The 22,051-nt window shown below is 38.1% G+C and overlaps 1 protein-coding gene across 1 annotated transcript in view; it reads left to right on the top strand.

Annotated features, from left to right (window-relative positions):
- PRMT3 (protein arginine methyltransferase 3) overlaps positions 1–21,730 on the top strand; it is a 56,053-nt gene extending 34,323 nt beyond the window's left edge. The window contains exons 12-15 of the mRNA XM_053981132.1: positions 548–634; positions 11,684–11,734; positions 11,925–12,012; positions 21,092–21,730. Of these exons, the coding sequence (XP_053837107.1) occupies positions 548–634; positions 11,684–11,734; positions 11,925–12,012; positions 21,092–21,201 (336 nt within the window). The 3' untranslated portion in view covers positions 21,202–21,730. The remainder of the gene's footprint in view (positions 1–547; positions 635–11,683; positions 11,735–11,924; positions 12,013–21,091) is intronic.
- The last annotated feature ends 321 nt before the right edge of the window (positions 21,731–22,051 follow it).

The raw sequence follows: 22,051 nt of genomic DNA, 5'->3' as shown, positions 1-22,051 counted from the left end.
GCCCTGTCCAATCTCAAGCTCCCCAGGGCAGGAGTGAGATGACTGTCCTGGAGTAAGTCCAGTGAAAGACTGCAAAGGGGATTCTCTAAAGGTCTTTTTCAACCTCATTTATTCTGAGATGGATACAAAGTCAGTCTGGCAAATCAAAATCTCCTGGTTTTAACCCATACCTGTTTGATGCTGTAGTTTACCATGTGACTACATGAACAAGGGGTAGAACAGGTCAAGATGCATGTGAAAGCTGCTTACTCTCAACAAGGGGCAGCTGCCATCAAGAAGCAACTTTCCTGAACAGAATGAGCCTCTCTATGTGTAGTTCCATACCACTACTAGTCAAAGTGTCTGTTTATTTGGGCATGGGAGGAAGAGGAGTTTCAGGTGTTTTGTCAAATGTTTTTTAGGCTCTTCCCAATTTTGGAAAGCTGAAATAGCATTGCCTTAGAAAAGTTCTCTCATAATGAGAAAACTGAACAACCTTTGTCTAAAGGGAGATCTTAATTGACATTCCTCACCATTACTGACAGAATTTTATTACCCTTTTTGACAGCATATCGACTGCAATACTGCATCCACTCCAGACTTGGAATTCTCTTCAGATTTCACGCTGAGCATTACAATGAGCACACAGTGTACAGTAAGACAATTTCAGTTTCTTCATACATGGTCGGTATTGCATTGGACTAAGAGACAATCCATTAATTATCCTTCATTTATCATCAGTCCTTGCATTAAAACATTCCTTTCTGCAGTACAGAGGTGTCAGATGAGCCTTTTCTATAATGAGAGATGGATGTAAAACTGCAGTAATGGTGTTATGGGGTAATGCAGGTAGGTGAGGAAAGGGAAGGGTAAGGAGCCTTATCACTGGGATCTTTCTGTTTTATTCTCTAGCCCATTTTCTGAAATACAACAAAGTCTAATGTTAGCTTGCCAAAGTAATGCATTGAGCTTTCAAACACTACATGATAAGCAAAGGCAGGATGGCTTAATTTTTACAGTAATGTCACTAATTTGCATTTATATGCAATACAAATTCTAAGTGCTTTCTGACAATTTATTAAAATACCATCATCAAATTTGACAAAAGAGCATTATGCTCTGAAATCAGTAGTAAAAGCTTACATTTTTGCCCTCTGGAGTATTGTGAAACTTCTGGGAGTTTCATGCTTAAATCACATCACAAAATCAAGTGTAAAGGGGTAATTTTTAGCTTACTTCTGATATATTGAGATAATTCTGCTGCAGCTGCTTTATTGGGATTTTGCATGAGTATAGAAAGAAGAGCTGAATGCTTCCTCTGACATGGACACAAAGAATATGTTTCTGTATGATACAAGGTGCTTAGGAAAAATCTTGCACGTCTGCATCAGGCAATATAATTCCTGGTTTGGATGTTAGGTCATGCTGCTGCATTTGCCAACGTTTTTGCAGAGTAGCAGTCTGCATAAGAGTTTGTTAGTGTCAAAAAGTGAAATTTTCCCATGTATATAGTTTAAATCATTATCATTTTTAATTAGTAGGTGTGTACAAATACTTCATATTTACTTGTCAGTTATCACCAAATTAGGTCAATACACAGTAACATTTTTGGGTTTATTAAATGGAAGTCTGTGTATTTTATACTGCATACAAATGGAACCCCTCCTGTTTCAAGGTATCATAGGATAAATCTAGTTGCCTCAGGGCAGAGTCAGGTTTGATTTGAGATCAAGCTCCACTGCAGCCCTGGTTTAATTTTCTTAATTTGGCTACATTTGAATAACTGATTAAACCGGAATCTTTACAAAATTTAGTCATCTTTCTGATGTTTGGGTAAAATAAAATAGCTTATTTTATAAACATTGTTTTCCCCAGCACTAAGCTCTTACAAAAACTTCATTTCTGTTCTGTGATTCTGTGGCATCATTGGTATATAAATCAAGATGTATACCTGCATTTTGTGACTTCCAAGAAAAAGGGGAGGGAAGTGGGACAAGAGCAGTGTTTCTGAAATTTCTCAGTGAATGCAGGTTCTAAAAAATTATCAGAATGCTGTAAAGTATTTTGCACTTAATCATTTAGGTTTATTGACACTTTGAGTGAAATTTCCACAGTTCCTATGATGGATTGTAGAAGTTTAGTTGAAGGTTGACAGTTCATCCATCATATCAGGCTGCCTAACCTTGCAGTAAATGAACAATAAAAGTCCATTATTTATGTTGAAATTTTTGAGGAAATGCTTTAAGATTGCAATTTGTCCTTTGAAAATAATATTTGATGTTTTTCTTGTTTGCATATGTTTTGTTGTTCTACTGGCTTTTCATTTTCTGCACAAAAAAGAGAAAGTTACCTGCATTCCCCAAAATTCTAGGGTTTGGTACTTGTCTCTTAGGATTTTTCAGGGTTTTTTTCAAACATGAACATTTTTAAAAATCTTTGCTTTATTTACAAAAAATAAAAAATACAAAAAATACAAAAATACAAAAATAGCAAATTGGAAATCCATCTTTATATGCTTGTATTTCATTTCAAAGCAGCCTTTCCTCAGCCATGGAAGTGTGGAACCAGATTTGGTTGTCTTATTCCTGATGCATCAACATTGCTGATAGCACAGCAGTGTTACCATCAGAACTAGGACTGTTGAATAATCTGTCCTTAGAAACCAGGCAACTGAAAAATGTAGGGGCATATAGTTCTGTTATTTGTTCTGGGGATCCTCTTGTAGAGCAGCTTGTGGTTTGCAGTGTCCCTGGCTATGTGGGTGGGTTTCCATGCTTCCTCCCAGAGCAGTGTGAGGCAGACATTCCTGCACTGAAGTGTGTGGGCAGCATGGAGTGCACGGCTGCTGTTGCTGAACTTGATTTTGCAGAAGCTTTGCACTGATGGGAAGTAATTTAGCAAGTAGTAAGAGAAAAGGGCTGTGGGCTCCTCTGGTTGGAGTGTGCAATGTAATGGTTGAAGAGCTAAACTCTTAGCTGGCATCTCTAGAAATTACAGCCTTATCAGGGTCTGCTGCTTCCTCCTATCAGCCTGTTTGTCTGTCTTTGCTAACAGGACAGGATGCTGGAAAAGCTGACAGGAGTCAGAACCATAACTGCAGTTTTTTAGCAACTCATTACCACACTTGCTTTGGTCATGGCTTGGAAGACCCCCAGGATCCCTCAGGCAGGAGAGGCTGCACTTCATGGTTCTGTGGCAAAGCCATAGAATGCTTTGACTTGGAAAGGGATCCTAAAGATCACCTAGTTCCAACCCCCTGCAGTGCCCAAGGGGTCCCACACCTTGGATCAGATTGCTCCAAGCACCACCCAGCCTGGCCTTGAACACTTGCAGGGGTGGGGCATCCCCAGCTTCTCTGGGGAACCTGTGCCAGGGCCTCGCTATCGTCGCAGTAAGAATTTCTCCTAATACCAACTCCAAATCTCTCCTCTTTTAGTTTAAAACCATTCCCCCTTTCCCTGTCACTGTCTGCCCACGTAAAACAATGTTAAATTCCTCTAAAACCTGTCCTTAGATTTTCCTCAGCAGTTTTCTGGGTTTGGATGGATGTACTAAGGACATAAATGCCCAGCCATCATGATGAGCTTGTGTAAAATAGAAAAGCTATGCAGTTCACAAAACTAAGAGCATAGCATTGACACATCTGATTTGTTTGTCTTTCCATCTATTTGAAACTACTCTCATACTTCTATGTGACCAAAAAAAACCCCTAGCAGAGTCATGCTCATAAGAGATGAGTCTCATGTCTTACTGTAGGTGCATCTTGAGTGTATTGCAGATGCTCCTGTAATACATTGAGTCACAGCCTTAAAAAATTATTAAGGCTCTAAATAGTTTTTTTTTTCTTCCAGATGTTCAAGGAATTAAATAAGTCTTCCCAAAAAAATTCTAATACATATAAGAAATAAAAAATGATTGAGCAAAAAGAAACGTTTTAAATGTGATATTTTATGTGCTGGTTATTCTTTTAGACATTCTGAGACAGGGTGGTGGGGTAGTTAATGTTTTTTTCTGAGAATATATTGCTTCTGTTAATTTTGTCTTTGTTCCTCACATGCTTTGCCGTAAAGAAGCATTTTCTAGCATTAATTTTATATATAATTATTTTAGCTTTTTAGCTTTCAAAGATTGAAGATTTTCAAAGTGTGAAACGGTTGCATGGAATCATTATATGAAATTGTCCCAAAGTACTTTTATTGCAAGTTGACTTGATTTCGATCCTACAAAGATAATAGCAAAAAAACCCCACATTGATTAGCCTGCAGAAGTGCATTTTCCTAATAAAGAGCTAGAGTTTGTCACTGTTGATTTTAATGAGACATCTGGCTAATATCAGTTAGTAGATGCTGCTAGAAAAATACTCCATTAATTGTATTCTAAGTTGATCACTGTGTGAGCTTTTGAGATAAAATATAATGGTGATTACCCTCAGTGTAGAAATCAATTGACAAACTTTCCTTTTTGTTTGCAAGCTTTTCCCCTGTGAGTCCATAAAGGTTGATCTTTCCTAGCTGAATAACAATATCCCCTGAGAGGAAAATGGCAGTATCTCTTCATTGCTCCCATGAGATTTTGTCAAAGAGCAGGGTATGTGTATAAAAAGTGGGAGGGAGGAAGGGGGTGAAAGAAGGATAATGAACTAGAGGACGTGACTGATGTATTAAAACCTTCAGGAGGAAAAAGGAAGTTGAGTTGACTACAGAAAATAATTCTGACTAAGGAAAAAAAATCTTTGCTTGTTAAAATTTTCTTAAGTGTTCGGCAGTTTCATTTCTTAATATCAGATCTTCCACTTGGGAGCCAACAAGAAGCATTACCATATGAATCTTTGGCTCCAACCTTAGGTGAGAAACTAATTTTTTTAAGCTAGAAGTTGGAAATCTGGTTTGGGTACCACAGTTAAATCCACCTTGAATGCTTGATTTCTGAGTAGAGGAAATACTGCTCTACCATGTTACAAAGCAGGTTTTATCCTTCTCATCTGTTTACTTATCTGTAGCCTCCTCTGCAGTGACATCCAGATTATTAATCTTTAAACCATAAAATTCTGGGTTTTAATTGCCAGAGGTTTCTTTTCCCTGTGATAAAAATGCAGCAACTCTGCTGCATGGATGACAAACATTCCATCTCCATGCTTGGATAAACTCCATCAAAAGCACATTATCTCCCACTTCTGTGGCCAGCTGTCTAATTGTATTTGTTGTAGCCACTCACTGTTGGAACATGATACTAGTGAAGAGTAAGAATGATAAATTACTCACTGTAGGTGATAGTGATGATGATAATTTTTAATTTCCTTGTTCCTAAGTGAATTGGTAAGGCTGCCTTTGAGCTCTCATAAGGAAAGGAGCAGTCTCATTTGTTTTGTCCTGTTTAAATGCTGCATGTAGAGACAGCCATTTTCTTTAGGAAAAAAGCCTTAGTATTCAGATGTATTTGAATTAAAATTTAGACTTTTCTTTGCATTTCAGAGCTAAAGGCTCTGAGCGGAAGAGTATAATTAATGTGTACTCATTTGTTGTATGTTAAAGCTGTTTGTGGTTTTATTATATTTGGTACATGTTACATGAATAAATGGGGAGAAGGATAGTCTTGAAATCATTTAGCTGACGGGGAAGAAAAACAGTTTGAACACAAGTGAATCTTACTGGGAGGACCTGCTTAAATTACAGGTTTTTCAGATGTTTGCATGGACACCTTAGAAACCCTCAGTAATGAATGAAGACCTTAAGCTACATGAACTCTTCATCAAAATGTGGGGTTGACAAAATCGGATAGGAGTTTGTGGCTGCTATTTTAATTTCAGGAGTATTTTATTCTTAGTTGAGTGAACTCTTTGTTGACCTTTATAGGATGTTGCTCTGCAGTCTCAGTAATGTATATCTATGAATGTATATCTAATCCTTAATGTTTCTTTCATTCCTTATTTGGCCACCTTAGTTCCCTGGGTAAATATATTGGCTTTGTTTTGGGGTTTGAGTTTTTGTCCTTATAGCTTACCTTTTTTCCTGGCAACTTATTTGAGAACAGGAAAAATAATATTTTGGTAGCATTTCCTAATATTTACTGTCCTTTGAGGCTCAAGCATGTGTCAGGCTGGACTTGTAATTATTTATTACCAGTTTAGAAGTAATTTTTTTTGTTTTCCTCCTTCATGGTATTCAGGAGACTGGCACTTGAAAGATTTTTCCAAAGAAAGTTTAAATTCTTACTGATTGGTGAAGTTGTAAATGAGCTGTCAAAGGTGTTGCAAAAAGATGGGAGAAATTGTAGGAGAAATAACAGCTATCATTATGCTTAAAAAAAAAAAAAAAAAAAAAAGCAAGAAGAAAAAGAATCCAAGGCAGTAGTTGTAAATCATAATTTAGAATTTATGGGGAAGTTACTTGCTTGTTCCTTTTCTTCAGTTTGACTTGTAAAAATGATGTTTAGTTTGACTTGTAAAAAAGATGTTTAATGAAAATCTGGCCAGCCCTGTATTTCATTTCAATATGCATGTGTCTGTGATTGCTTCTAGTATGCCACTTGTGATTTTTTTTTTCTTATATTTTGCTGCATGTGATAAATTGCACAACAAGAGGGGAGGACCAAATCTTACTTCAAGTTGTAGACATTGGAAATCTCTTTCTTTGTAATATTTCATATTTAATAGATGCTTGTGATTATTATAGCTGCTGCAATTTGGGATACTGTTCAAAAGTCAAATAAAAGGAAAATATTTTGAACTTCACTTTTACAGAAGTATTTCTCTGAAATGCACTTAAAAATAAAAGATACATAATTGTGCATTTCAACATAAACACCACCAAGTTACAAAAAGAAAGAAGGGAAGGTATAAATTCTTTAAAAGAAGATAGTGAAGAAACCTACAATATTACAGGTAGTTTTTTGTTATCAAGTATTTCAACTTTGTTTTGTGTCAATTTTTAAGATTTGTGAGATCTTGTTTTAAATACACAGGACTAGTAATTGTAGATAAAATTGAAGAAAGCATCATGTGTGTGTACTTTATTTCTACCTTATTTTTCCTTTGCCCAAACACACCAGTTTCTGAAGTGATACAGTGCTTACACTAATACAGCTTGAGAGTGGTGGTGGTTGTTTTGGTTTTGGGGTTTTTGGAGTGTGTTGAAACAGACCTGTATGATGCTGTCAGAGATTTTAGTTTTGCAGAGTTCTTTCAATGGTTCAGTTGGTCAGAGCATGGTGCTCATAATGCCAAGGTTGAGGCATTAATCCCATATGGGCCATGAGCTTAATGATCCTTGTGTTCCTTGCAACCCAGAATATTCTGTGACTCCCACTGCTTCATGTAAAAGCAGAAATTCTAATGGTTTATATCAAGCTTTTTGCAAAACACTGAGAGGACAAATATTTAGAACTGTGTTGTGCCTTTGTATCCTTCAGTACCTTTCTGGAGGCATACATAAAATTCTTTAGATTGGAAAAGAGCTTCAAGATCATTGAGTCCAACCTCTAACCCAGCACTTCTAAGTCCAGTACTAAACCATGTCCCCAGGTGCCACATTCATATGACTTAAATCACTCCAGGGATGGTGACTCCACCATGTTCCTGGTCAGTCTGTCCAATACCTGACAGCCCTTTCAGTGAAGACATTTTCCTAATATCCAGTCTAAACTCCCTTGGTGCCACTTGAGGCCATTTTCTCAAGGCCTCTTTTTAGGGAGTTGTAGAGAGTGAGAATGTCCCCTCTGAGCCTCCTTTTTTCCCAACTAAACCCCCCCAGCCCCCTCAGCTCATCCTCATCAGATTTGTGCTCCAGACCCTGCCCCAGCTCCATTCCTTTCTGTGAAGCCTCTGCAGTACCTCCAAGTCTTTCTTGTGTCATTCTGCAGAATCACCTGGTGGGTTTTAGGAAGGCTTGGTGTGCTCTTTGTAAGGAGTCTGTAGGTATCTTTGTAGCTGGCTTGAGATCCCTTTGGCTTGGAGCAGACAAAAGATGACAAACCAGCTCAAAAGCAGAAAGATCTCAGAACACTGACAATATAATTAAAATTTTAAGCATAACCTTGTGTTTGAATGAGCATATATGAATGTACACAAACTGTGGAGGACCATACAAAACAATCCGTTTCTTGAGAACAGCTGGTGAATTTAATACTTCCTATAGGGTGTGTGTTCAGAAATAAAACTGAACTTACTTCATGAAAATAATGTCTAATTTGGATAAATTGAGTGCCTTTCATGGTGATGTTACTAGCAGGGCAACACATGCAATCTATCAAACAAAATCTTCCATATGACATCAGGGAGAGGAAAAGAAGGCTGGATGTTACTGGGAGGCTTTGGCATAGAGTTGAGATGGATATTGTTCCCTGGATATTTGCAAATAACTGTTTCTGTTGAACAGCAGCTTTAAACATTTTCAGTTTCTTATTTTTAAACTGTAAGTCACAGGCTATGTGCATTAAAGTGGGGTATATCAATTCAGTGCTTTTTTGTTTTTTGTATTTCCTCAGCTGTAATTGGCTTGTAGAATAGCTGTCATAGGAAATATTAGACAAATTTTGCAGGTGGTCAGTAACTTCTGGGTTTGGTATTAGATTTCTTATTTTCCCAAAGGTTTAAAATATGAGAGATGGAGATTAAACACACTGTTGGTAAAAATAAATTATATAGTTGTAACCAATTTCAGAAAGGAAATCATCAATCCAAGTGTGTGTGTGGTTGGTTCTTTTAGTTGGCTCAAAAACATTTTGAAAGTAATTAATGAAAGATACTCATTAGATTTCTCAATTGCAATATGTGCTCTTACAGATAGTTTTCAAAATAATATCATTCAAGCTCTCCCCTCAATGTATTTAACTTAAAAAATGTCATTTCTGTTCAGCTAAACAGGGCTGGGGTTGTCTCTTGACACAACTCACCAGAGTGGGTGTTTCAGTTCTGGGGTGCCTCCACTGCCCAATTTTAACTGACAGAATTTTGAGGAATTCCCAGAGCTTTTCACAGGAGCATATCCACAGGAACTTGAGCAATAATTTTTTTTCTATTTTTGGTTTCTTTTGGCTCAACAGTTACTTCAGTGTTCAATATTGAAGAACACCTATCCATTTTAGAACATAACAAGAAGAAATTAATGGATCAATGTAGAGCTCTTGTTCTCTGTAATCCCTGGAGCTCTGATTAAGGTGATCTTTGTGATGCGTAATAATTATTATTACTACACTATTAGCTATTCAAAGTCAGTGTTTCAGGTTGTTTCAGATAGGGAAACCACTGATACTGTAAAGAATAACATAGTTATTTATTTAATAATTTACAAAAGGTACAAATTCTGTTTCCCTTAACACAGGAGAGGCAGCAGGGAACACTTTCTTTGCTTGTAACTGAGTTTCTTTTCAGCCTGAACTTGACTCCAAAAAACAGTTCTCTGGAGCCTTTTCTCAGGGTAGCATGTAGGGTGTTTCTGTCACCTCTTTTTACCACGTGTATGGATATTTGCATCCACCTTAGCTAGGTCTGTCTTCCTGGAGCTCTTGGCTTTTTGATCCAAGATGTAGCTTGATTGTCTCATTTTCTCTGGAAGCCAGATATCTTTTCTCCTCAATGTATTTTTGTTGTCACAACCTTGTTTTCCTGCAGTAATCATGTCCTAATTCTTATTTGTAAGTATACCAGCAGTATTGAGCTGATGGTTGAAAAATATTTTATATGACTTGGTAGATCTCTGACTAATGTCCAGAAACAATTGTGCATCAATAAAAGTAGTCTGATGGGTCAATAGAACTTTGTCAAAACCTTCTCAGTCTTTACTCAAAAGGCATATTAGAGACAAGGCTTTAATTCACTTAGGAATGGGATTCTCAGATTGAATGATAGGACTTTACTAAAGGCCTGGAGGAGTCACTGTTTCCACTGTCTGATGTCCATTTGTCATGAAGGGCTCTCAGTGTCGATTTGTTTTGTATTTTGACTCTTTAGCCACATTGTAATTTGGAACTTGCCAGGCTTGTCTGGAGTACCCTTTGTTGAAAAGCAGGTACTTTAGCATAGTTTTACTGGTTTAATGCAATTCATTGTGTTCGCAACATCTGTTTTGGATTTAGACTAGAGAGGAAAAATACCAGAATGACTTATTCATATTATATATTTCACAGTGATAAAACCCTATACCCTAACTTTGTAAACATGTTTTACTTTTTTTTTTCCATCACTGTCTTGTGTGAATCTATATGAAGGGTGTGCTACAGAAACCGTCATTTTTAGGTTTTCAGAACAACCAGTTTCCTGGTCCTGGACTAGGAGAAGAACCCTGGTGCAGTAAGAGAGAGGTTACAGTGGGTTGTTTGCAGTGAGTTCTCATGGAACAGGTTTGCCATCATTGCACTGGTACATACTTTCTTTGGATGTAGCTGATGTGGGACAGTCCCTTCCTCCTGTGGGAGAGATGGAGAGGGACTCTCCATAAAGTTACCCAGATGAGTAACTTTAGCTCACTGTGGTTACTCAAAAACTCTTTTTGGGTTATTTCAGGCTGATGTGATAGAAAAGCTCAATTGCCTTGGTGCCAGGGTCTGATGTACTTTAGCCTTTTTACAGGACAAGAGGAAGCAAATAAAGGTGAGCATGGACAGGATTTCACAGGTAAAACTGAAGTGGATGTTTTATTAGCATCTTCCAGTTGTTTATTTGGGTTTCTGGGACTCTTACAAGTCATTTTCTTGTCAAGAAAGCAGTCCAGCTTTAAAAGACTGAGTGACTGATAGTGTCAATATAGTGTTTTGTGTGTGAACATTTTATATCTATTAGTATTAGGAAGAAATTCTTCCCTGTGAGGGTGGTGTGGAACTGGCACAGGTTGTCCAGAGAAGCTGTAGCTGCCTCAGCTCAGGAAGTGTTCAGGGTGAGGTTGGATGGGGTTGGAGCAACCTGGCTTGGTGGAAGTTGTCCCTGCCCATAGCACAGGGGTTGGAACAAGATGATCTTTTAGACCCCTTCCAACCCAAAGTAGTCTATGATTTTTTCTCCTATTCAAACTGGAAGAAAAGTCCCACTAATGAATTAGACACTGAAGAGAGAGGCTCTTGAGGTTAGGAGTGGGATGGCAAGAGGGACACAGAAGGAATCATATGGAGAGTTACTGTTAGAATCTGTTAGCTGCTGGAAGGGCCAGCAGGAAGCATTTGTGAATGTTTTTCCTTATCTGTGTGTGTAGTAGAGGAAGAAAAGGATTCTCTGCCTGGTTGTACTCTGACTCGGTTCAGAGTCAGAGGAGCTTCTGTGGAAATTCTGTTCAGCCACACAGTGAATGAACAAATTATGCAGAATCTTTTGTGGGAGGGATACTTGGTGTGTGTTTACTGAGGGTCATGGACAGGACAAGGACTGAGTTTTGTGCTTGTGGGTTTGCACATCTGAAAGGCTGTTTTCTCATATATGATTTTGGTTGCAGTTAAGGTGTGTGAGTTGTTTTGGAAATGCATACTAAAATCTGATGTGTAATAAAATGCAGTTACAGTGGGCTGAATATTCTTAAGTAGAGCAAAGGTATAATGGCAGCTTTTTTTTTTTACCTAGGATTTCTAGCATACTTGACAGTGTAAATATAAGCTTGTTCCTCTTGGTAAACACCTGAAAAGAAGTAGAAATTCCAGTAAATGCATATATGAATCACAGAATTTTTCTTGAGTGTCACTGTTATTCCTTTATCATATTTACATTTTCACCTCTTTTTTATAGGCAATTGCTGGTTACTTTGATGTATTTTTTGAGAAGAACTGCCAGAACAAGGTGAGTATTTGGGGTGAGCATTTTAAAAATGTCTTTGAGAGATGAGGATTTTATTTTGTGTCAAGGTGTTTGGCAGTGAGTCTATTTGGCTGTAGCAAAGACTTGGTATGCATTTGTTTGGTAATTGATTGATGTGGCGTGATATGAAAAAGATTATTTTTAATCAAACTCTTGAACTCTCCCATTGCAGGTCATGTTTTCAACTGGTCCCCAGTGTACCAAAACGCACTGGAAACAGACGATTTTTCTCCTGGAGAAGCCAATTCCTGTAGAAGCAGGTATATTTAAATTCAGTTGGGGTGCAACAGTGGTTGTGTTACAATGCTGTTACCATTAAATCTAGATATAAAATACTTCAAAAATTACATAAATGTCAAAAAGAATTAGTAAATAAATCTTTCAGCTATTGTTGAAGGATTTTTTTTTTGTCTCATCAAACCAGGGAAGTATCTGTGTACAAAATTCTGGTTTAAAATTACACATAAATGTATGCATAAGTATCTTGTGAGTGGGCATATATCTTACACTTGTATAGCTGCATACAGGAATTTTGGTGAGAAAAGTTCTGTATCAAAGCATTTCTGATACAGAAAAATGTAAGAACCAGAACACTCCTATTGACATTCTCTTAATTTTGACATTACTAATATTCTGAAGTATCAAATTTGTCAAGTGATTGCGCAGATTTCCTTGTAGCCCTCCTGAACTGTCCTGTATTTAAAGGGATCATGAATATATGCATAGGTTGTATCTGCCACAGTGGGGTTACTCTGTAAAATGAAAACAGTTTTAAAGAACTCACAGCCATGAACTTGAAGTATTGAATAGGTTTGCTTGATACACTGTAAATTTTTATGAAATGGTTAAGTACTGTAGTAAGTTTCACCTGGAATTTGATGCAAGTAGAAGGGTTTTCGTTGTCATCAGGGTTAAGCAAATTTCAGATGATAAACTGTTGAGGTGAGGTTTTGAAGACTATAAAGTGATGCTTGTTAGTGGCTTAATTAGTTCTATTCTTGAAGTCTTGAAAGCACATTTTGTACAAGTAGTCAAATACTCCTTGCTTTACAGACACAAGTATATCCATGACCCACATAGAATTGTCATGCAAGAGGATGGACATGCAACAGGTCAACAGGTCTTAACCTCTTACTTCTGTAGAACTTTCTTTCAGACTCTCACAGACTCACAATCCAAGGAAATGAAACAGTTACATTTTTATGCTGTTATTTTATTTGTGTCCATTTGGCCACCAGATATTTACTCCCCACTGTTGAACTCTCACCCAGTGATGTATCAGTTGTCTTTGAGAGCCCCTTTTCTTTACAGACTAGCAGGACCAAAGAGGAGCTTCAGAATGGGGCTCATTTCTGCTGGTCACTTGATAAACTCATGGTTAATGTGTGGCCCTGACTGGAACAGTTTGTAAATAGATCAGGCATAGTGGGGGGAAAGCATAGAAAAAGTTGTGTGGATGCTTCTGCACTCAATTGAACTGCTTTTACAGTTGCCCCTTCCAGCTACCAGGCATGGCAACTTTTTACCAGGAGCTTCTTTCCTAGAGGCACTAAGGTTTGTGATATCTGACAAATCACTTCTGTCTTTCATGCTTTGACTTTTTATTCTTAAACAGTTTTTATTTGCACTTTCTTAAGTCCTGTCACTTCTTGGGGTACACCTATGCTTTGGTACATGCGTACTTGGCTTGTGTTCTCTTCAGATTCTCTTTCTAGACAAGGCTGACTAAGATCTCCTTGCTGCTACTCATTAAATCTCAATGTCATAGAGTGAATTTTTAAAAAGTGCAATGACATTTATTAAAATATGCACATTATTTCATATTACAGAGATCATTTGACATTTTTCAACTGTGTGAAATTACTGGGAGGTGTGCCCCAGCCTAGAGTTCTGGTCTAGGTGTGGTGACTTTCTGAATGCAGCTGCAGAAACAATGTGCTCTGGTTGTATGAACACAACCAACTTGACCTTCAAGATCACTTGTGCTGTAACTCTTTCCTTCCTTTTTATTAGCTCATATTTCTTAACATTATTCCCATAACAAATCTTGTTACAGCTATGTTTTTCTTTCTGCCTGTCTCCTTCTCTTTGTAATTATTTGAGTTCCCCTTTCCATCCTTTTGCCCATTCTCTCTGGTTTTATATCTTACATGAAATTACCACTTAAATCTAGGATTGTCTGCCTTTTGGCTTTTGTGTTCAAGAAGATTGAGAGAAACTCCTGATGTAATTTCCTTTCCTTTTGTAATCCCAGTTTTAATTTCTGTGGGATATTTGTTGGTCATTGTTGACAAAAGCTCATTAAGGAGAAGATGCTTCCTGATACTTATATAGGAATGTATGTTAATTTACATGATTTTTCTGGAAAAAACATTCCCTCTCTTGAGCTCTTGACTTTGATCCTTCTCCTTCATTGTTCCAAAAATCTTTCTCCTCAAGACGTGTTGTTTTAAATACAGATTTCCCTATCTTCCTTTTTTATATTCTTCTCTTTGTCTAAATACTGACTTGAATATTCATCTTGATAACTTGTGGTTTGCCAATTTTTTTTGTTTCTTCAGTCTTGCAATTTTCTTGACTAAACAAACAGTTCAAGCTCATTTTGCAGTCTATTTCAATGTGCACTTCCAGCTGTTTCTCTTGTCCCACTTGTTAATGAATTAGCACTTCTTGTTACCACTTCTCATTCAGCCTGGCATGTTGAGCTGAGCTCCACTCTGAGTGTACTGAGCTTTTATGGAAGCCTTGTCTTCAGAAGGGCTTTCCTCAATGCAAGTGAACTGGAGGCAAAAGTAACTGTATTAGATTAAACATATTTGCATCATTTGAAGCCTTTCCATCCACCCCTGTGTTTACTGGTATTCATCAGGCCTCTGTATAAATTCTTATATTCAGAAATACATTATGGCAATCGGAGAAACATTCAAAGAATCGGAGAAACGGTCAAAGATGCACTTTTGACTAAATATATTCATAGAATCATTAAGGTTGGAAAAGACCTTTAGGATCATTGAGTCAAGTCATTAACCCAGTACTTTACAACCCTTTCCATGAGGAAGTTTTTCCTAATGTCCAATCTAAACCTCCTCTGGTGCAACTTGAAGCTGTTTCCTCTTGTCCTGTTGCTCATTACCTGGGAGAAGACCAACTCCCACCTGGCTATAAGCTCCTTGCAGGGAGCTGTAGAGAGCCAGAAGTCTGTAGAGAGCCCTGAGCCTTCTTTTCTTTAGGTTGGCCCCCCCCCCAAGCTCCCTCAGCCACTTCTCATCAGACTTGTGCTCCAGAGCCTGCCCCAGCTCAATTCCCTTCTCTGGACACACTCCAGCACCTCTAAGTCTTTCTTGTAGTGAGGGGCCAAAAACTGCCCCCGCAATTCAAGGTGGGGCTTCAGCAGTGCCCAGAACAGGGGGACAGTCACTGCCCTGGTCCTGCTGGCCACACTACTGCTGACACAGGCCAGAATGCAATTAGTCAAGATAAACTCTTCTTTTTTCTAGTAAATGTTGGAAAGTAAACAGAAATAATACTATTTGAGTCTTAAAATATTATCTGACCAGTGTTACCATGATGGCATTTGCTTATAGCTTTTTAATAGGTTGTGAAAGAAGAATTTGCTAGTGGAAAACACATTTTAAATGTTTTCTTGTTTTGAAAGCATCTTTCAGACAGGCAGTGGCTGTTTTACCCCAGTGAAGAAAAATGGTTCCCTCAGATTTTTAGTTCTGAGTAAAATAATAAGGCTAACTAAAAGTCCCTTATCAGATGCTTTATAGCTTTTGGGGCCATGTCTGGTGTGGTTATAAAGCACTGATTGTATTTGATTTTGCTCTGTAAAAGAGGTTGAGCTTTCGGATATTCAAACCTGCTGGGTATTTAACTGGAAAATGCTCCTTTATGCCATGGCAAAATTGTTTTGTTCTGCAGTGTGAACTAGCTAATTTTCTCTGTTTGATGCCAGGGTATTTGTAAAAATAGATCTATTTTCTCAGCCATAAAAAGGACTGAATGTTTTGATCTATTCTAATGATAGCAGAATCAAGCAGTTGCAAGCCAAAGGATGGGTCTTAGATCTCATCCTGCCTCCTTAGCTGGTCCTGCTGCAGCCTGCACTCCATGTACAATGTTTGTACATCTCTGGGATGAAGTAGGAGAGGTTAATTCTGGGACCAAAGGCCTGGACAGTGAGGCAATAAAATCTACACCTAATTAATACTGATTTTTTGCCGCTGAGTTTCAGCTTGATACCTGTGGTAGGTGGCTTTGTATATAATGGATATATGCAAATTGATATATTTAATGGCCAATTTCTGTTCACTTCATTTAGATATAATGTGTGAGCGGGGGATAGCCTCTTACTACTCATGTGTTCTGAAAAACCAGTTTTCTTCCTCATGGACTGTGACAAGAGTCTTGAAACTGATTTTCAGTCAAGTAAAACAAAATAGCATCAGCATGCTGGATATGCTTTAACTGTTTAGCAAGCAATTAAAATTAAAGAAACTGGAGAAAGAAGCAATATATCCTGGGTTTTCTCAGACAAAACAGTGATGTATTGTAGACTCCCTACAGAGTACAAACCTTCTCTTAGAGCCCTTTTAATAGCTTGAACGTGTCTTTATTTTGAAGATTGAAATTGAGATGCCAAAGCAGTATCTTTTTCTCCTTAATGGTCCAAAAATGTCTCTTCCTTTTGTTGTTGTTGAAATACTCCTGCTAAACAAACAAAAAATTACATCATTCTCATTTGGTTGTCTCAAGAATTTACTAAATAAATCAAATGCTTACAAAAATTAATTTAAAAGGCCCACATAATCTTTTCAGTAACAATGCATTAAGTTAAAACCCAGCTCTGTATGCAGGCAAATTCTATTAGCAATAAAACAGCCTATTGTCAACATTGTGTGCTCTTGATATTGCCTTGCAGTGAAAATAAAACCTTGATTTGTTTTTCTATGGTGTTAAAGGGGCTAGCACAGCAAAGCTGGAGCAAAACTCACATGACTAAGCTCCTGTAAAATCCTTGATTATCTTTAGCTCCCTAGTCTGTGTAATTGGAAAGCTGTTTGTAAATTTACAAACTGAAAGAATGTTGATTTGTCTACTTAGACAGCACTATTAAAAGTAGGAAAACAACACTAGCACGATTAATCTGTCTGAATGTTTTGATCCTATACTGAAATACTTCAATATTGTGCATCCCAGTTGGATAATTTGGCTCCTAATTAAGATTTTAGTGTCTGTTTTGCCTGTCTACAGCTGCAACATGGTGTCTATAGAAATCTGTCTCGTTTATTTACAAGTGGCTCCTCCAAAAATGATGATGGCTTTTTAAATCTAGTAAATGTTAAAACCTAAATTTTGAGGTTGCACTAAGTCTGACAAGTCTTATGTTGTATTTATCAAAATCTCCATTTTAAAATGATCATGCTAACTTTTCAGGAGCAGTTTTAGGTGTGTGTTTCAGGGCACTAAATTGAGAGAATCTCTTCTCATGGCCGTTCTGTCTCATTGAAAGATAATAGAAATCCATATTAGACAGGAAAACTTGGATGGACTGATGACACAGATGTGCCATTCTGGGTGCCTCCCTTTTCAAGTTCTTTAGCTGCAAGGGAATATGGTTCAAACAGCAACAACAGTCTGGTTTTCTCAGAATTTTGTCACACTGCTGAGAGAAAGGTTGGGACAAGGCTATACAGTTTAGAATCTCCACTACAAAAAGTGGTGAATTAAGCTAGTTCTAGGTGAGTGACTTTGGCCACTACATTGTGAAGGGCCTGGCTTTCATCATTCCCTGTGGCAGCTCTTTGTGGTGCCTGAGCTATCTGTGAATCTCTGTAGTGCACACACGTTACCTTAAGCAGCCACACAAGCCTGGCTTGCCTCGCTCAGCTGTTAGTGCAGACTTCTTTGCAGCAGCCTCGTTCCTGGGTTGTCTTGAGCAGTTGAAAAGTGTCAATTTGGTATAAAAAATCCTCAGAGAATATACTCAGAGCATGCATGGAGAGGACAGACCCTCAGGATAGTTTCAGCAGAGGGTGGACAGTGATGCAACAGAAGGAGTTGGCAAACAGTTGATTAGAGTAGCCAGCCCAGAAGAAGGGTATTACAGGTCAGATGGATGATACCAAAAGGCAGTGGCTGCTGCTCAGAACAGAAACTGCTTGTTGGACCATACTGGGTTGGAGATTCAGTAGAAGTGGCCAGAGACAGTCTGTGCACAGCTGCAGGCGCCTGCAGTTTAAGAGGATGAATTGGAAGATTAAGGATAAGTTCCTGAGTTTAAGGGAAATGCTCTTGGTCCCACCACACACTGTTTTAGTCTTTCCCTGTTTTCCATTGTCAGAAGATAGGTAATATATGGAAACTATTTTCTACCCATAGTAATGCTTTTGATACTTCCTGTTTTTCCTGTTGCATGCTCGAAGTCAGTGTTGCATTAGATAGTGGTGCAGTTATTTAAATTGTTAGCTTCCAGCAAGGACAACCTTGCTGTGTAGAGTGATATCAAATTGTGCTGGTTTGTGACTGGGAAGGCACAAACCCCGCCAGTGGTTCTTTACGGTGTAGGGGATTTGTAAAGGTGCTTTTCACCAGAGTGCAGTAGTTTAAGTATGTTTAGCCCAAAGTCCACTGCAGTTTTCTAGCAGCTCTCTGAAACAATTCCAGTAAGCTCTTTCATAAGATTCTTAAATTTTAATGGTGTTCAGAATAAATAATGGTTTGAGTCCTGTGTTCTTACTTGTCCCACTATTAGCTTCATAAAACTCTTCCAGGGAAAGAAAAGAAGGAAACCTGAAAGACCTTGATTGCTGGTTGCCTTTGGTAACTCTTTTGAGTCTTTTTTGGGATCAAAGAGGGAGGAGACACCAAGTTGTATTGAAAAGCAGCGTAGTTCTTCACATTACAAGCTCATTGCCATGGGTCATTCCAAGCTTTGAGTGGATGTTATGGATATGCATGCAGGGGACTGGGTAGAATCTTTGGTTTTGATCAAATCTTTTATAGACTGAAAAACCATGATTTATTGGGCCTGAACACTCTTGATCTCTGCACTGAGAGATACCGTGGCTCACAGACTGCAGGCTGGCCCCTTGTATGATTGTATGGCACAGACATAAATGACAGATGCAATTGCTTACAGTTTTACTGGTGGTAAAAGTCAGAATCAAAACAAACTGGTTCAAGTGTCCAGAGCACAGGTACTGCAGAGCCTGCAACCGGACATGCATTATGTGACAGAGAGTCAGGATGGACACAGGGATGTCTTTTTTCCTGTACTAGCCAAGCTTACACAGCATTTCTCCTGAATTCTTCTGCTTTTTCCATTTCGGGGAAAATTTCAAGCCTCCCTGGGGGATAATAAAAATGCAGGGAGGGGATGGTAATGGATTCAGTTTTGTCCTAATCAAACTGCAGTGGCACTGTGTGGTTTACTTGCATTCAGCTGAACGTGATAAGAGCAAGGTGATGCAGCTGAGTCCCAGAGACAGCTTCCTCCAGGCAGTTCCTAGGACAGAGAATGGGGGAAAACATCCGTCATTTTCTATCTACATGACATTGATTAATTGTTCAGAATTGCCTTTCAGTTACTGCTGTTGTTTGCTTCAGCCCTCGGAAAAGGCTGCTCAGAAAAGCACATTTAATGTGGCTGCAGCATAAGGAATAGCTGGGGGAAATGAATGGATTGCTTTGTTTCATTAACTGTCTTTACAAATAGAATCTAAAGGTTCTGTTCTCTGAAGACAGCTATTTATGAAATTATATTTAAGTTTTTGCTTCATTTTTATTGTTTTGTATTAATGTTTTAAATGGGAAGATTGAAGTGTGGATTAATTGAAATAATGGAATTTTAGTCTTACTGAATTGTAATCACAGGATGTTAAAATAAATCAAATAGGTAATTTTGTAGCAGTTTTGAAAATCTGTGTATTCAAATCAAGTTAAATTTCCTAGCTGGAGTGAGACTATAATGCCTTTTTTTCTTTATCTTGTCCTTCTCTCCAGCAAACCTGTCTCTGTTTAAATAATCTGTGAAACTGTTTTCACAATTCTCTGCAAGTTGCATTGTGTTATGTCAGTCTTTTGATTCCTAAACCAAAGCTGCACAGGAGTTGTAGCAGAATCTCCAGCTAATTGTTACATGATGAAAAACAACTCAATTTTTTTTCTTCTGATCCTTGGTTACTACAGTTATTCTTGTAGACAAGCCTTCTTTGATATTTGTACTGCAACCTTTAACAAAATGTCCTGCATTTATAATTTATAACTTGGACTTTCTGTCAGTTTACTGTTTGTGGATGCAACTGAGAATTGTGCCAAATGGAGACCTCCAAAATGCTTCCTGAATTTGAAACCAGCTTAGTTTTGAAATTGCTATTTGTTTTCTTTTTTGCAATAAGAAAGCTTTTTAACAGGATATTAACATGGCTTTTAAAATCACGGTGAGTAATGAGCAGCTGGAAAATACCTTGGATCCAGTGAGATAGAAAAGCAGCAGCAGTGGATGTTGCTCATGTGACTGATGAAGGTGAATGAGGCAAGGTTGGTCTGATGGAAGAGTAGCAGGGAACTTCCTGCTGTAGATTGGGATCATGGCCTGCTCTAATGTGCTCAGCAGAATCCTCTGTGAGGATGTAGCTCTTCCAGGTTTAAAATGGTGGGATGAGGTGGCTCAGCAGTGGACTTCCTAAATGTACACATTTACAAATGTGTGTGTTTATATTTTTTGGGTTGCATATTCCTAATTTACAAATGTTCCTTAAATGAAAGGTCTTAGTAAGGACTGAAGAGAAATTGAGATTAGTTTTTTTCCATCTGTGTAAAAGCATTTGCTCTGGGTGTAACTGAAGGACATACCTATCAACTGTTATGACACTGACACTTTGTAAAACAAAACCTGCAATTAATAATATATATACTTGAAATGCCACAGAGATTTATGTGACAGTTTCCTGTCAGATTAAAAAATACCCGATCAGCATTTAAATGAAATGCAGTGCAAATACAGAGCACATAACCCATACAGCAGGGAGGGAATATGCTTTAGTGACTTCATGGTTTTAGTCCAAGATGGTGAATATATCCAAGGGTTACAGTGGTTTTCCCCAGCCTCAAGTGAAATATTTGGCATATCACTAATTTGGGTGGACCTCTGAGAAGTGAAGCATCAAACACAACTTAGCACCTCTCCAGGTTTAACTGCAGTTAAGTTTGACTTAGGTTTGTTGTCAAGAGCTTTGAAAACTTAAACTTCTGTAGACTTTTAAAATTCTGATTAATTTGGAACAGCTTCACATTCAATACTGTAACCAGAGAAATTCCTTCTTGTTTTTTCAGGAGAAGCCCTGAGAGGAAAGATCAAAGTCCGCAAAAACAGAAAGGATCCGCGGTCCCTCTTCATCACCCTCTCAGTGAAGGACACCCAGCAGACGTACAGCCTTCAGTGAAGCTCTGTGCATGTCTGAGAGGGGCTTAATTCAAATGCTGCATTTGACTGTTGATAACTGTTCTGGAATATCCAAAAATGGTAAACTCTTGGGTTTATGTGTGTGTGCGCGCACACACAAGAATATGGAAAAATTACCTAGAGCTGAGATTTATGACTAAATCAGATCCTGCCGCTTCACGTGGTGTAAGGAACGCAAGAAAGATTGGTTTGGGTTACCTGAGACTTGCTAGGTGAGAAAAAATGGGCCTGAAGTCTTGCTGTAAGGAACAATAAATATGATCTCTCAATAATGTTTTATTCTTCCACTGGCAAAATCCTTGTATAGTATTTTTTTGTGAAAGAAGCAGCTTAGTCATGTGTCAGTGCACCTCAGCAGTAGCTGGAAAATCCCAATGGGAATAATTTTTGAATTCCAACTGCAAGATTGTGGCAACAAAGTATTTTTACTACACTTCTGCAGTTTAAAAGTTGTACACATTTCAGTTACATTTGTCTAAATAAATGAACCCAGTGTGATATATAATGCAGTTGCTGCTTTCCTTGTGTTCTGTGTAATTGGAAATTCTGTCTAGCCTGTGATGGCTCATTTATTTATGCCTACAGTTTTTTCTCTACTAACCTGTTGGGGCATAGGTGGAGGGAAGTGTGTATCCTTAGCAGCTTTAGGAAAAACACAACAAACAATAAGCAGTTGCTGGAAGGGTGGGTTTGGTTTGGCTTCTTACAGAAACACTGGACACTCAAGGGTTGACTGTTCAAGGGAGGGGTGTGTGCATGTAGATATTCATTTTAATTCCCTTTAGGCTCCTTAAATGTCCTGATTAGCATATGGATGTTCAGGAGCTCAG

The sequence above is a fragment of the Vidua macroura genome, chromosome 6 (assembly GCF_024509145.1).
Source record: "Vidua macroura isolate BioBank_ID:100142 chromosome 6, ASM2450914v1, whole genome shotgun sequence".
Classification (NCBI taxonomy): Eukaryota; Metazoa; Chordata; class Aves; order Passeriformes; family Viduidae; genus Vidua; species Vidua macroura.
This window is presented reverse-complemented; position numbering and strand designations above follow the sequence as displayed.